Source organism: Rana temporaria, chromosome 5 (genome assembly GCF_905171775.1).
Source record: "Rana temporaria chromosome 5, aRanTem1.1, whole genome shotgun sequence".
Taxonomy (NCBI): Eukaryota; Metazoa; Chordata; class Amphibia; order Anura; family Ranidae; genus Rana; species Rana temporaria.
This window is the reverse complement of record NC_053493.1, coordinates 305,827,630-305,844,078: the sequence shown is the minus strand read 5'-3', so window position 1 is coordinate 305,844,078 and position 16,449 is coordinate 305,827,630. Positions and strand designations below refer to the sequence as shown.

Here is a 16,449-nt window from a genome sequence, read left to right as displayed (position 1 = left end):
TGAAGTTAGATCTTCTTTCATATATACATACATGTAGCCAACTGTAAAAAAAAAAAAACACAACATAATACTATAATCCCTTATGAAAGTAATTAGGTGCATTGTAAGTAATAGAGCACATAATGTCCATTTCAGTGGCTCAACCACATGAAATCCCCATTAAAAAGCAGTTTACTAAATAGTGCACAATTCAGAGACAACAAACATCTGAGTGCCTCAATGCAATACAACTAGCTTAATATTTAGGTGTTTCTTTTTTATTGTATGCATTTTTGATTACAATTTTCCAGTCAACTAATATGCTTTAGAAATGACCACGCAAATCTAAATGTATTCCTATGCTCTGATATTATTTGGCATCAGTAGATCAGTTACATCATACCTGGAGCACATAGCACTGTCCATGTCCACCCCTACCCCTGCAAAACCCAATCAGACAACTTGCTGAAATCTGACTCCTCGTGTTCTTCTAGTGTGGGCTATTAGAACATATCATTCTATCCTAAGGAGGAATGAGTGACAGACCTGAGTCAAGGGTTCGAGGGTAAGTGCTTTCCACTGTGTTAGCTTTTATAAGTAGTGCATCCATTCTGCATTTGTGAGACGCAGATGGCATTTCATTAGCTAAAAGTCATTGCAGGTTTCTGACTACATTTAGATAATAAGACAAGGGCAACCATTCTGTGTCTTCCTATTATAAATAGATTGTATAGTTACAATCTAAAGCATGCAGCGTCATTTTAATAATAATCATAAAACCATTCAAGCTTATAAAAGATGTTCAGAAACAACAAAGTACAAAATACAGGTAGCTAAAGCAGCCGGTCAAATTTCAGTTTACCATAATCAGATCTGTTAAGATACTGTAAGTGTTCTGATTGGTTGCTGAGACCCTGTGCACTTTATACATCTACTGCTATTTATACTCCCTTATTTATTGAGATAGTTTAGTTTTTACTGGAATAATGTGAAAGGCAACTGTCTACAGAAGAAATTCTACAATGGGAAAAACAGAGACTGCCATTGCTAAGGTTCTTCTGAAAATACTAGCTGCCTGGCTCCCTATGGCTCTGGTTCTGAGATAAAATAAGCTTTTTAGGAAAGTCAGAGAAGTCAGAGATCCTTATCTCAGAAAGCATTGAAACTACTGGATTATCATGATAGCCAAGGAACTAGCATTTTCAGATGAAGGGGACAGCAATGGCAGCCTCCATATTTTCCCAGCACATGTGTTTTTTAAAGCTTTGAATACAATCATAGATTGGTTCCCATTAATTAGTGCACATCACTTTATTCTACTAAATTAGCTCCTTCTCAAACATATATAATTGCATGTCCTGTGATATTTTCAAAGTATGACAAAGGACAATACCAGAAACAGGCATAGCTTTTTATTATATATGTTCTGTTGGATAAAACATACTATTCATAGCTATAGTTTATAGTACCTTTGCACAGCTGACCTAAATAATCATGCAGTATGTCAGATCACGGGACCTTATAGTGCAGGGATAAGCAATTAGCTGACCTCCAGCTGTTGCAAAACTACAAGTCCCATCATGCCTCTGCCTCTGGGTGTCATGCTTGTGGCTGTCAGAGTCTTGCTATGCCTCATGGGACTTGAAGTTCTGCAACAGCTGGAGGTCCACTAATTCCATATCCCTGTTAAAGTGCAATCATAAAGTGGAGTTTCACCCAAAAATTGAACTTCCGCTTTAAGGGAAGGTGACCCCCTGACATGCCACATTTGACATGTAATTGGGGGGGGAGCGGAAACCCTCTTTTAGCGGGTTCCAGCTCCCACTTCCTCCCTGGGCACCGCGGTGCCGGAAGGAAGTTCACCTCTCCCCCTCCCTCTCGGCAATCATCTGGGACACGTCACAGGTCCCAGAGGATTGCTCGACCAGTCACGGTGCGCCGCACGGTTTGCGCATGCGCAGTGCGTGCCCAGCTGTGAAGCCACAGTCGGGCACACACAGTGACAATGCCAGCGCAGCGGATAGGAGGGGGAGATGAACGGGACTTCGTTCCCCCGCATTGCTGGACCCTGGGACAGGTAAGTGTCTGATTATCAAAAGTCAGAAACAGCAGTATTTGTAGCTGCTGACTTTTAATATTTTTTTTGTAGAAACTCCGCTTTAATAACATAAATATGATACATTATCTGATTTTCTGTCCTGACACAAAGCAATATAATATATTCTTTTGAAGGCATTTGCTCTAGGTACAGGAACTGGTACATTTAACAAATTGTGTTAAGCCATTTTCTGATATTGAGGAAAATGCAAAAAAAAATATATATATATATATATATATATATATATATATATATATATATATATATATATATATATATATATATATATATATAGGAGTCTACAATCTAAGGTCCCCAACTTACATTCATACATACACATACTAGGTCAGTGATGGTGAACCTTGGCACCCCAGATGTTTTGGATCTACATTTCCCATGATGCTCAACTACACTGCCGAGTGCACAAGCATCATGGGAAATGTAGTTCCAAAACATCTGGGGTGCCAAGGTTCGCCATCACTGTACTAGGGTCAATTTAGACGGGAGCCAATTAACTTATCAGCATCTTTGGAGTGTGGAGGAAACCCACGCAGGCACAGGGAGAACATGCAAACTCCATGTAGGTAGTGGTTGAGATTTAAACCAACAACTCTAGTGCTGCCAGGAGGAAGTGCTAGCCACTAAGCCACTGTACTTTCCAAATTTACTGCATTTTGGCTGTCACTAAAGTGAAACTGTAGGCCCCTTTTACAGGCTGTTGTAGCGCCTATGCTAACTTGCATTATGTTAAGACTTCCCATTCATGATGCATGGCAAAGGCCCACAAATCAGACCCAACCCTTTTTCGTAATGTGGTGTCACAATATCACTTGACATGTGCAATGTGGAGCACAACAGTGTGGCTACATGGCAACCTACTGCAATAGCATGTATAGTTTTCTCTGATTCTAGATTCATTAGACTTTTCAGCAAGACCTTTTCTTTGTAAGGCTGTTGTGAGTGCATGGGTTATTGTATTTTGCACTACCCAGTTAAATAAATCAACATATATACCCCCAAAAAAAAACAGAAATGGCGCACCTCCAACCAAAGGAAAAATGCTGGTCCTGTAATAGACCTTAGAAACACAGTTTTGGAACTGATTGAAGTGGAACTAAACACAAAACAAAAAACAGTTTTATCGTTATTTGTGACCCTAACAAGGAAACCTGCCCACCCCCCCCCCCCCCACATTCCTTTCTGATATCCAGATTTGACTGTGAATGTAATGCCGCATACACACGGTCGGAATTACCTACAAGAAAAGTTCGATGTGAGCTTTTGGTCGGAAATTCGGACCGTGTGCAGGCTCCATCGGACATTTGCGACAGCAAAAATTTGAGAGCTGGTTCTCAATTTTTCCGACAAGAAAAGTTTTTGACGGAAGTTCCGATCGTCTGTATGCAATTCCGACGCCCAAAAAAACATGCATGCTCAGAATCAATTTGACGCATGCTTGGAATGATTGAACTTCACTTTTCTCAGCTCCTTGTAGTGTTGTACGTCACTTCTTGACGGTCAGAATTTTGTGTGGCCGTGTGTATGCAACACAAGTTTGAGCCAACATTCCGTTGGAAAAAAATCCACGGTTTTGTTGTCGAAATTTCCGATCGTATGTACGCGGCATTATGGTTTCTCTTTTGGAAGTGCATCTTCATATATGCCTAAAGAAAATCCAGTAATGGCAAGGGGTGGGAGGGATCCATATCACTATTCTGCAGTGACTTTTGGCAGGAAATCACATTTCACCTAACATTACACACAGCAAAAAAGACAATCTTAGATTAAATATCAACCACATAGGGAATGTGTTGTTTTTCTTCAGTCGGCCAATTGGTGAAAAATGTACTAGAACACTTACTTTGCGTAACGCTGCAAAACAGGAAGCAGCATTTGAACATATTTGGCAGTCCTTATGAACACATATAATTATGAACTATGCATGAAGTAAGGATTTTAAAATAATTACCCACTATAAAAGGAAATAACACTTTGAAAGCATTTAAAATTTAACAACATTTTCCCTTTTACATGTGTACTAAAAAAAAAAAAAACATTGACCAGGCTTTCCAGGGTATCAAGTGCAAAGGTTTGCATTTGAAAAAAAAAAATCTTGAGCACATTTGCACCTTATACCCAATTGTGTTCACAGGTAGAAATTCCTCTGCCATTAGAGTTCATGCATCAAAGTCTTTCTTGTACTAAATGTCGAAATTTACACACACTATTGAACACCTAAATGCCAGAAAACATGCAAGTAAAGAGACAGATTGAAAAGGAGTGTTCTTGCAGACTGATTATTGGCCTTTCATTGATGCAGCTAGACAAGTGTCAGAAGCCATGGTAAGCATAGGTACCCTTTCATACTTACCAAATTAGGCACAGTAATTAAAAAATGCAATTTGATGATGACAAAGGGATTTAGAGGACGAAAAATTGCTTGTGTGACATGACTTAAAACAGAACTACACTGCATCTGAACTTAACAAACCAAACATTACATTTTGAGTTTTAATATTCAGCAAATCACCCATCCATGCATGTCTGTGATTTATTTTGCTAAGAAATCACTTTATAGCTACATGTACACTGACCTACCCTGACTGTGGCCGTGGGAAAATGCGTAACGCGGTAAAAACACGTTTTTGCCACATTTTCTGGCGACCAAAATGTTCCTATCCTGAATGTGATTCTTCCGCGTTTAGGAGATGGAGGTTTAACCTCAGCTTAACGTTGCAGCTTCTAAAATCTGTTAAAAGCCTATATGTACATGGACACAGGTTTTTACGGAGTTACTTTTAGGAGCTTTGGCAAAAAAAATGCCAAAAGCTCCTAAACTCAAGTTTAGAAGCTGCCAGCGTACATGAGGCCTAAAACACACCATCTAGTATCTCTGACCATGGGCAAATGATTCAGGCAGCGTTCACTTCCTAGAATCCATCTGCCTTTAGCTCAGGCACACAGGCAGTAGGGTGAGAAAACCCATTCTCCCCTCCTAAAGACTCCTGGGATGTATGACACCATTTGCCTAGGCCTGGAAACCAAGAAGTAACTGAAAAAAATGTTTTTTTTTTTTATATTATATACTTTTCTATCTATTTACTAATGCTAGCAGGATTAAAAATAGTCAATGTTGATTGAGAGAGTGAGGTTCTGCTTTAAGTTATGCTGCATAACCTACCTTGTACAGCTTGAACTGTAACAAATAAAATATCCCCAAAAATCTAAGTGAGTTAAATAATAATTACAAGTTTACAGGGACAATGTAATGTCAAATAATATAATAATAAACCAATGATCCAGTTTTGTGGTTACTGAAATGGTTCTAAACTTTCATAAAGTCTCCATCTAACTTACCAACAGCTAAATATCACCTGCTTTAAGCAGATACAACTGGGCTGTTTAAATTCCACACTCAAACACCTACCTAAAGTGTATATATAAATCAGCAGGTATTCATTTAGCACATGTAAAATTCTAAGTACAAACTCTTTGCCCATTCAAGTTGTGCATTCAAATATATACACTGTAATACCAAAAATATTGGGGCACCTGCCTTTACATGCACATGAATTTGGCACCCCAGTCTTAGGCTATAGAGTTCAATATTGAGTTGGCCCACCCTTTGCAGCTATAAAAGCGTCAACTCTTCTGCGAAGGCTGTCCACAAGGTTTAGGCGTGTGTCTATGGGAATGTTTGACCATTCTTCCAGAAGCTCATTTATGAGGTCAAGCACTGATTTGGATGTGAAGATGTCTCAGTCTCCGCACTAATTCATCCCAAAAGGTGTTCTATCAGGTTGAGGTCATGACTCATCTGTGTCTTTATGGACCTTGCTTTGTGCACTGGTCCAAATCGTTTGGTGGAGGGGGTTTATGGTGTCTTCAGAGATTGGACTTGACTCCTTATGCCGCGTACACACGGTCGGAATTTCCGATGAAAGAAGTCAGAAGGAATTTTTTCATCAGATATTCTGACCGTGTGTATGCCCCATCTGACTTTTTCTGTTGGAAATTCCGACAGATTTAGAAAGAGAACATGTTCTCTTTTTTCCGCTGGAAAAAATTCTATCGAAAATTCAGTTTGTCTGTATGGAATTCCGACGGAGAAAAAAACATGCATGCTTGGAAACAATTTGACGCATGCTCGGAAGCATTGAACTTATTTTTTCCAGACTCGTCGTAGTGTTGTACGTCACCGTGTTTTTGACAGTTGGATTTTGGTGTGTCCGACAGCTTGAGTGGAATTCCGTCGGAAAAACCTGTGGGAGTTTATTCCGACAGAAAAAAAACGGTCGTGTGTATGCAGAATTAGTTCCAGTTAAGGGAACTCTAAGGCGTCAGCATACCAAGACATTTTGGACAATTTCAGGCTCACAACTTAGTGGGAACAGTTTGGGGATGGCCCCTTCCTTTTCCAACATGACTGCCCACCAGTGCACAAAACAAGGTCCATAAAGACATGAATAAGCAAGTTTGGGGTGGAGGAAATTGACTGGACTGTACAGAGTCCTGATCTCAACCTAGTAGAACATCATTGGGATGAATTATAGCGGAGACTGTGAGCCAGGCCTTCTCGTTCGCATCAGTGCCTGACAAATGCACTTCTGGAAGAATGGTCAAACATTCCCATAGACACACTTCTAAACCTTGTGGACAGCCTTCCCAGAAGAGTTGAAGCTGTTATAGCTGCAAAGGGTGGGACAACTAAATATTGAACCGTACTGACCAAGACTTTGATGCCATTAAAGTTAATGTGCATGTAAATAGTTTTGGTAATATAGTGTATGTATATATATATATATATATATATATATATATATATATATATATATATATATATAAAATGTCCCTGGAGCAAGAACATTTTAGTGAATCGGATTCATTGGAAAAATAGTTTACATGTAAATACGAGGCAAAATTGTTATCGCAAACCTTAGCGAGTCAGGCAATATGCAGTATGTTCACAAAAAAGTTAGATTTCTGATGCCCAGTTTTGCTGTGATATTCACTAATTACCTTTAAAATGCAACGCCTTATTTTTGAATCACTTGAAGTTTTCCTTTCTGACAGGGAATTCATTGAAAAGGGAATAACTGTAGCCACTGTGTGGAGATGCCCCTGTGGGGTAGAATAGTGCAATCACTGGCACACCGCCCATCTCTCATCCATAGCAACATTACATCTACACACCATTTAGTGGATGATGCTGAGTGGGTGGAACATGGCCAGAGTATTTTCTTTCCCAAGACCAATACCTATATTAACACTCTGCAGCCAGGCAGCTTGGCAGGAACCGATCCCTGAGCAGACACCTAGTCCAGTGACAGGTAAAGAATTACTATTGAGAAAAAGTTTTCAGAAAAATAGAAAAATGCAAGAACGGCTACATTAAATGGAATTTTCTAGATATTGTAGTTCAGCGTTTAGTCACTTTCTAGATTGTCTGATATTAGTAAATTAAATTTAAGTAAATTTAGCAAGCACTTATAGAAACGTTTACAATTTATCAGTAGGAACGCTTTTGTGTATTCAGTTGATAGGGTTTATTAGGCAATGTTTTTTCAAGTATATTAATAATCATGATCATCATCAATGAAACTGGTTTTGTTTTCTCATTGTATACTTCATTATATTTTGCATTTTCTGAGCGGAAATTGGTGAAAGGTTTGCTTTTGTTTTTGACCAGATTACACATCTATTATTTACCTGAAACTTTTTTGCTTTACTAATTAAAATTGATTGACATTTAAAATATTTAAACCTAACTCTACAAAGGATGTAGGTCTTAAAACAAACCTGTCTTATCATCGGTGGCATAAATCAATACAACAATGAAGATGCATAACATATATATATATATATATATATATATATATATATATATATATATACATTATATAGAATGTAATGCATACTAGCACATTATGACACTAACTTGCAAAGAGAAGATTTGGGGGGGGGGGGGTTGCGATTTACTACCCCTTTAACAAACGCCTTTTCATCTGTAACAGCAGCACAGTGCCACCTACAGGTTGAAGGAATGCCTGCACCTGCCTACAACAGGACTACAGAAACCTCTCCTTCTCCATAACTCACATAGAAGGAGGTTAGAGATAACTGGGACCAATGTAACTAATAGTATTGCAGCATAAAGAAAAAGCACCGAAAGTAAACAGCTCACAAATTTTTTATTTAAGATCAACGGGTATTTATTGCACTAAGGAACCTATATAACAAAATGCTTTGACAGTAGATGTACAGATGAACAGACCAAAATGGTGCAAATAAGAGAAGTTTATCTTTAGGATTACATACACTTTTAAAGTGCCATTAAAAAATATTCCTATGTCATGCATATCCACTGCTTCTTTACCACTTCATTACTGGGCACTTAAACCCCCTTCGTGCCCAGATCAATTTTCAGCTTTCAGCGCTGACGCATTTTGAATGACAATTGCGCGGTCATACAACACTGTACCCAAATTATATTTTTTTCATTTTTTTTCCACAAATAGAGCTTTCTTTTGGTGGTATTTGATCATCGCTGCGATTTTTATTTTTTGCGCTATAAACATAAAAAGACAGAACATTTTGAAAAAAAACACAATTTTTAACTTTTTGTTATAATAATATCCCATTTTTTTTAAAGAAAAAAAAATTCCCTCGGTTTAGGCCGATACGTATTCTTCTACATATTTTTGTTAAAAAAGTTATAGCACCTACAAAATAGGGGATAGATTTATGCTTTTTTTTTTTTACTAGTAATGGCGGCGATCTGCGATTTTTTATCAGGCCTGCGATATTGCGGCGGACGTATCGGACACTTTTGACACAATTTTGGGACCATTCACATTTATACAGCGATCAGTGCTATACAAATGAACTAATTACTGTATAAATGTGACTGGCAGTGAAGGGGTTAACACTAGGGGGTGAGGAAGGGGTTAAATGTGTATCCTGGATGTGTTCTAACTGTGTGGGGGGAGGGGACTGACTGGGGGAGGTGACCGATGCTGTGTCCCTATGTACAAGGGACACAGATCGGTCTCCTCTCTCCCTGACAGGACATGGAGCTCTGTGTTTACACACAGAGCTCCACGTCCCTGCTGTCACCACCGATCGCGGGTACCTGGCGGACATCGCGGCCGCCAGGCACACGCATCGGCTTCCCAGCGATGCGCCGGGCACGTTGTTTCCCCGCTGCAAAGACGTCCACTCGGCACTTGAGAGCCGCGTTGTGGACGTATTAAGTCCATAGCGCGGATCCCAAGTGGTTAATGGCTCTGTATTCCATTTTTCGGTAACCACTTCAGCCCCGGAGGATTTGGCTGCCAAATGACCGGGCCACATTTTGCGATTCGGCACTGTGTCACTTTAACAGACAATTGCGCAGTCATGAGACATGGCTCCCAAACAAAATTGACATCCTTTTTTTCCCACAAATAGAGCTTTCTTTTGGTGGGTGGTATTTTATTACCTTTGCGGTTTTAATTTTTTGCACTATATACAAAAATAGAGCGACAGTTTTTAAAAAAAAATCTATATTTTTAACTTTTTGCTATAATAAATATCCCCAAAAAACTGTGACAGGCAGTGAAGGGGTTAATCACTAGGGGGGCTAGGAAGGGGTTAAGTGTGTCCTAGGGAGTGATTCTAACTGTTAGGTGGTGGATATCGAGTCAGCAGGTCCCACGGGCGTGGTTAGAGAGCTTGCGGTAATGTACGTCATATGTCACTTTGCCCAGCCGTGCCATTCTGCCGACTTATATCGGCGTGAGCCGGTCGTTAACCGGTTAAAATGTTTCTTACTATGTTTTCCTGCCTCATTGTAGGGTCTGTCTGCTGTAAACTTCCATAGCTCTCTTTTTCCCCTTACTTCCCTTTGCTGGGGGACAAGCAGTGTACATTAGTTGCAGTCATGTGTGCTGCTTTATGCACACTACAAACCCCTCAGTCTATACTCCATCTCGGGAGAGAGCAAGAAAGGTTGGCCACATTTCTACATTCAGTGGGACCATGGAGAACCAATGTAATCATCCACAAAAAAATGAATTTTGGAGTTTTTGAGGAGGCTGAGGGCAATATAGGGTACTTTTCTTGGTTAAGAATACATACAGTACTTAGATTTATTTTAAACCAGAGTTTAGGTCCAGGTCACATTTGGGCAATTAAAAATCGTGGGAAGAATCGGTGTGATTCTGTCTGCGATTCCAAATCGCATTGTGCGTTTTGGTGCCACTGTAATTGTCATGTGACAAAACGCAGGGGTAATTCCATTGAGCCTGGCTTAGTGCCAAAATGTGGTCCTTGAGCTTCTTTGCAGCGGTGATCGCTGTCATGACAGTGTTAGCCCCTCCCCCTACATTTAGAATCACTCCCTAGGACACACTTAACCTTGATCGCCCCCTAGTGTTTAACACCTTCCCTGCCAGTGTCATTTACACAGTAATCAGTGCATTTTGTATAGCACTGATCGCTGTATAAATGACAATGGTTCCAAAATAGTGTCAAAAGTGTCTGAGGTGTCCGCCATAATGTCGCAGTCATGATAAAAATCTCTCCACCGCCATTACCAATAAAAAATAATTAATTAAAAAAATTACTTTTGCTTATTGCTATTTTTTACCAAAAGTATGTAGAAGAATGCATAGTGGGCTAAACTGAGGAAAAAAAATGTTATATATATTTTTGGGGGATATTTATTAAAGCAAAAAGTATATTGCTTTTTTTTCAAAATTGTCGCTCTTTTTTGTTTATAGCGCATAAAAAATAAAACCGCAGGTGATCAAATACCACCAAAAGAAAGCTCTATTTGTGGGAAAAAAAGGACGTCAATTTTGTTTTTGTGCAAAGTCGCTTGACCGCGCAATTGTCAGTTAACCACTTAAGGACCGCCTAACGCCGATATACGTCGACGGAATGGCACAGCTGGGCACAATCACGTACCTGTACGTGATTGTTAAATGCCCAGCCGTGGGTCGTGGGTCGCGGTCCCAGGAGCTGAAGAACGGGGAGAGGTGTGTGTAAACACACCTTCCCTGTTCTTCGTTGTGGCGCTGTCATTGATCGTCTGTTCCCTGATATAGGGAAAGGCGATCAATGATGTCAAACGTCCAGCCCCGCCCCCCACAGTTAGAAACACATATGAGGTCACACTTAACCTTATTCAGCGCCCCCTAGTGGTTAACTCCCAAACTGCAATTGTTATTTTCACAGTAAACAATGCATTTTTATAGCATTTTTTGCTGTGAAAATGACAATGGTCCCAAAAATTTGTCAAAATTGTTCGATGTGTCCGCCATAATGTCGCAGTCATGAAAAAAATCGCTGATCGCCGCCATTAGTAGTAAAAAAATTATAATTTATAAAAATACAATAAAACTATCCCCTATTTTGTAAATGCTATAAATTTTGCGCAAAACAATCGATAAATGCTTATTGCGATTTTTTTTACCAAAAATAGGTAGAAGAATACGTATCGGCCTAAACTGAGGAAAAAAAAATGTTATATATATTTTTGGGGGATATTTATTATAGCAAAAAGTAAAAAATATTGCATTTTTTTCAAAATTGTCGCTCTATTTTTGTTTATAGCGCAAAAAATAAAAACCGCAGAGGTGATCAAATACCACCAAAAGAAAGCTCTATTTGTGGGGGAAAAAGGACGCCAATTTTGTTTGGGAGCCACATCGCACGACCGCGCAATTGTCAGTTAAAGCGACGGAGTGCCGAATCGCAAAAAAGGGCCTGGTCCTTTACCTGCATTTTGGTCCGGGTCTTAAGTGGTTAAAGCGACGCAGTGCCGTATCGCATAAAGTGCTCTGGTCAGGAAGGAGGTAAATTCTCCCGGGGCTGAAGTGGTTAAGGTGTCTCGATTAGGCTTGTTTTGCCTCATCACCGAAAATAAATCAATGGATTGCTTTTCAGAGGCATTTGACAGGTGGTGAGGAGGTGATATGTTACTTTTTACCACCCGTTCTACCCTGTAAATGCCACACCACCATGCTGCAACTATTCTGGTTGCAGGCTAGTTGTGGCGTAGCCCCTTTCACTTGAATAGGTTGTGTTGGGCGGCAGTGCAACCCTACCCAGCTACCTTTGCACATTAGAGGGGGGAAGTTGAGGAATGCTGCTCACTTTCCAAGATATACTTCCACCCTCCTTCCCAAACATAAATCTAAATGTGCCCTCAGTATTAGAAAATACTGTTAAGGTATACAGTACTGTGCATAAGTGTTAATAGATGCCATATTAAATGAACAGAAAAGAAATCCAAAGCAAATCAATATTTGGTGTGACCACCCTTTACCTTTAAAAACATCAATTCTTCTAGGTACACTTGCACACAGTTTTTGAAGGAAGGGCAGATAGGTTGTTTCAAACAACTTTGAGAACAAAGCATAGGTCTCCTGTGGATGTAGGCTGCCTCAAATCCTTATGTCTCTTCTTGTAAACCCAAACCCCATTTTCTGCACCCCTGTTGCTATGTTTTTGTGTATAGGGTGTGGAAACAAGGCTAAGCAACTCAACTATGCACAAAAAACTAGGAGGGGGGGTGCAGACAAATGGCAGAATGTGCTCTGGTCAAAATTTGGAATATTTGGCTGTAGCAGGAGGTAGTTTGTTTGCAAAGGGCTGGAGAGCAGTATAATAGCGAGTGTCTGCAGGCAACAGTGAAGCATGGCGGAGGTTCCTTGCAAGTTTGGGGCTGCATTCATGCATATTAAGTTGGACATTTGGTCAGGATTATTGGTGTCCTCGATGCTGAGAAATACAGGCAGATAATTATCCATCATGCCATATCATGGAGGCGTTAGATTGACCCCAAATTAATTTTGCAGCAGGATAATGACCCCAAATATACAGTCAATGTCATTAGGACATTTCTTTAGCATAAAGAAGAACAAGGAGTCGTGGAAGTGATAACATGGCCCACAAAAAGCCCTGATCTCAACATCATCGAGTCTGTCGGGGATTAAATAAAGTGGCAGAAGGATTTAGGGCAGCCTACATCCACAGAAGATCTGTGTTTAGTTCTCCAAGATTTTTTGGGGGGCTAAGGACATTAAATTGGGGTGGCTGAGGACTGTGACGTTGGGGGCTGAGGACTGTGATGTAGGGGGCTGAGGACTGTGATGTAGGGGGCTGAGGACTGTAATGTGGGGGGATTGAAAACTGTAATGTGGGGGAGTCTGAGAACAGTAAAATGGGGGGTCTGAGAACAGTAATGTGGGGGGCAAGGGACTGTAATGTGGGGGGACAGAGGGCAGTTATTTGGAAGGGGCTGAGGACTGTAAAGTGGGGGGCTGAGAACAGTAACGTGGGTGGGCTGAGGACTGTCATGTGGGGGGAGCTGAGTGTTGTCATGTGGGGGAGCTGAGGACGTTAAGGTTGAGGGGGGCTGAAAACAGTAATGTGAAGGGGACTGAGAACTGTAATGTAGGGGGGCTGAGGCAGTAATGTGTGGGGAGGGGAATGAGGACTGTAATGTTGGGGGGCTGAGGACAGTAACATGGGGGAGGACTGAGGACTGTAATGTCGGGGGCTGAGGACAGTAATTTGAAGAGGGCTAAGGACTGTAATGTGGGGGCTGAGGACTGTAATGTGGAGGGACTTAGGCAGTAATGTGGGGGGCTGAGGACTGTAATGTGGGGGGATGAGGACTGTAATGTAAGGGGCTGAGGACTGTAATGTGGAGGGACTTAGGCAGTAATGTGGGGGGCTGAGGACTGTAATGTGGGGGGATGAGGACTGTAATGTAAGGGGCTGAGGACTGTAATGTGTAGGGACTTAGGCAGTAATGTGGGGGGCTGAGGACTGTAATGTGGGGGGATGAGGACTGTAATGTAAGGGGCTGAGGACTGAAATGTGGGGGTAATTAGGCAGTAATGTGAGGGATGATGTAAAAAGGGTCAGAGTACTCTGCAGTGAAAAAGGGCAGAAGGCAGTATTGTTGGTGAGGGGTTGATTTGAGAACACTACTGTGAAAGGGGTTTTGGGGGGTTATAAAGGGGGGAGCTGTGATCAAGAAGAGATCTTGATGTGAAAGGGGAGGGAACTGTGAACTGGGGACTGAGGATACTGATGTACGAACGGGTTGCACTACCCACAACAAACCCTGACCCTTTTTTTCAAACTGCACTACACCAAACTGCATGGTGCTGCAACAACATGTGGTTTAGCACACATGAAAATGCACCACAGGTGCTGATGTGTGGGGGTGCAATTAAGAATTAATGCCACTGCTGCACTTACGCTAAAGTGCAAAGCATTCCCTTGCAGGTCAGACACATGCATGACCAGACCTCTGTGAATTTTAATTCAATACCCCTGCCCTAGACTGTTCAATGAGCTGGAGCGAATGGACTGTTGCTGTATGCCTGGCTTCTCTGCACTGTTTTGGGAAATAATTGATTAAATCCACAGCGGCTCCTAGGGGGGGTTAGTGCATTTATTTATTTTTTCCTGCAAAAGTATGTGCGTTTATTATTTTTCCCTCAAATGTGAACTTACTCTTTAAATCCAGCCGCACAACTTTGCCATGGTGAATTTCAGCTGTTTTAGGAACGAATGGTATAACAATGCTTCTGCATAGAAGGCGGCAACGTTGACTTTTTGTACATTTATTTTATGATTGAGCTGCTGGCTATTATTCTATCTTCTGGTAAGCATTGTTGAATATACTCGGCAGCAACCGATTCAGCTAAAAGCTTGGAAAAAAAGATAATAGTAAACCTTGACAAGGCCAGTCATATTGTTAATCTTTAAATCTGAACAATACAAAATAATTGACCCACTGCACTGTATCCACTTACAGAATATAGAATCTGAATTACAAAAAATGTACAGAACGTCAAATAATGTGTAAAATCATATTTATTTATATTTATATATCTATACAGGCTTTCCATTTCATAAACTGTAACATTAGCATCATAAACGGTTCAAAGATACAATGCTACAGATCATTTTTCAAATACCTGTAAGATATGATAGTTACTGTTCCAAAATACAATTTTAATATGTAAGCCTAAAGCGCCCTCTATTGATGAATATGTGATATGCAATTTATATTGTGATTCTGAATGCAGTAGCTAGTATAGATTAAATTTGTAAAACACGTTATTTCAAAACCGCATCAACTTATATTTAAATGTATTTATAAATAACCAAAAGTGTGTATATTTTAAAATACAGTTCTTTACTGGGCTTGCTTTATTTGTGTTTTTTATTGATGTTCTGACTGGTTTAGTGTTATGATTTAGGCTAGGTTCAACCTAAGGCAGCTATGACATGATCTAATTTTCATTAAAGTTTTGTAGTAAAACATCACAGTTTTTTTCCACGGTAAATGTGTTTTTTGACAGCGAAGGAGACTAGGGGCTTTTTCAGCTAAGGGATGCTGGTTGGTAAATAGGATCTTCATTCTAGAAAAATAAAATAAAAGTCAACAGCTACAAATACTGTAGCTGCTGACTTTTATTAAAGGACACTTACCTGTCTAGGGATCCAGTGCTGTCCTCACCCAAGCTTATAAAAAACAAAAGTGTTGCGCTAAGTGAGCAAGTTAATAGCGTGTGAACCTGGAAAGGTAAAATAGGCAATGCAAAATTGAATGTGAACAAAACCAAAACATAAAAGTCCAAAGTGAATAATAAACATCTATGGAAGGTCCATTAGAGTTCAGAATAAAGTGAAAGGTCTTTTTTGGATAATCCAGGATGAATGGATACACTTAACGTATAGCACCTGGGTCAAACAGGCACTTTTGATGGAATGACCTCAAACAGGAGCTCCCACCACTGGAAAAACGGTAAGAAGAGTTCCACACAATGTTGAATGAGGACTGTCAGATATCCATGATAGACTCCAAAACATGCGATAAATCCCATCAAGTGGTGTGCATGAAAAACAAAAAATCCGCACATAGTGTAATACTGTTTGACATTTCGGTGAGTCACAGAAGGAGCGGTGGAGAAGGTGGCCATCTGACCGATGCGTTCAGACAATTTTTTAGTCCGTAGCCCCAAGGTATGACCGGTTCCAGCAACCATCGCGAGCGTCTGGTTTATATGGTGCAGGAATACCTAGGGGCAAGATCAGACTTGGACACCTTCCCCACCGAAAATCCTCTGGCTTGCTGCGTCTTGAGGATGGATCACTGGCCAGAGCTTGCACAGTACGCAATTGAGCTACAGGCTTGTCCTGCATCCAGCGTTTTTTCAGAACGCACATTCAGTGCTGCTGGAGGCTTTGTGACCGATCACAGGGTGCGCCTCTCCACCGACTCCGTCGATCGACTGACCTTCATAGAAATGAATCAGGCTTAGATCAACACCAGCTACCAAGCACCTGATGCTGATGTAACT

The 16,449-nt window shown here is 40.6% G+C and overlaps 1 protein-coding gene across 1 annotated transcript in view; it reads left to right on the top strand.

Annotated features, from left to right (window-relative positions):
* The first annotated feature begins 455 nt into the window (after window positions 1-455).
* The window catches only part of AQP4 (aquaporin 4), a 42,716-nt gene continuing 26,722 nt past the window's right edge, over window positions 456-16,449 (top strand). Inside the window, exon 1 of the mRNA XM_040354100.1 lies at window positions 456-544. Coding sequence (XP_040210034.1) covers window positions 513-544 — 32 coding nt within the window. The 5' untranslated portion in view covers window positions 456-512. The remainder of the gene's footprint in view (window positions 545-16,449) is intronic.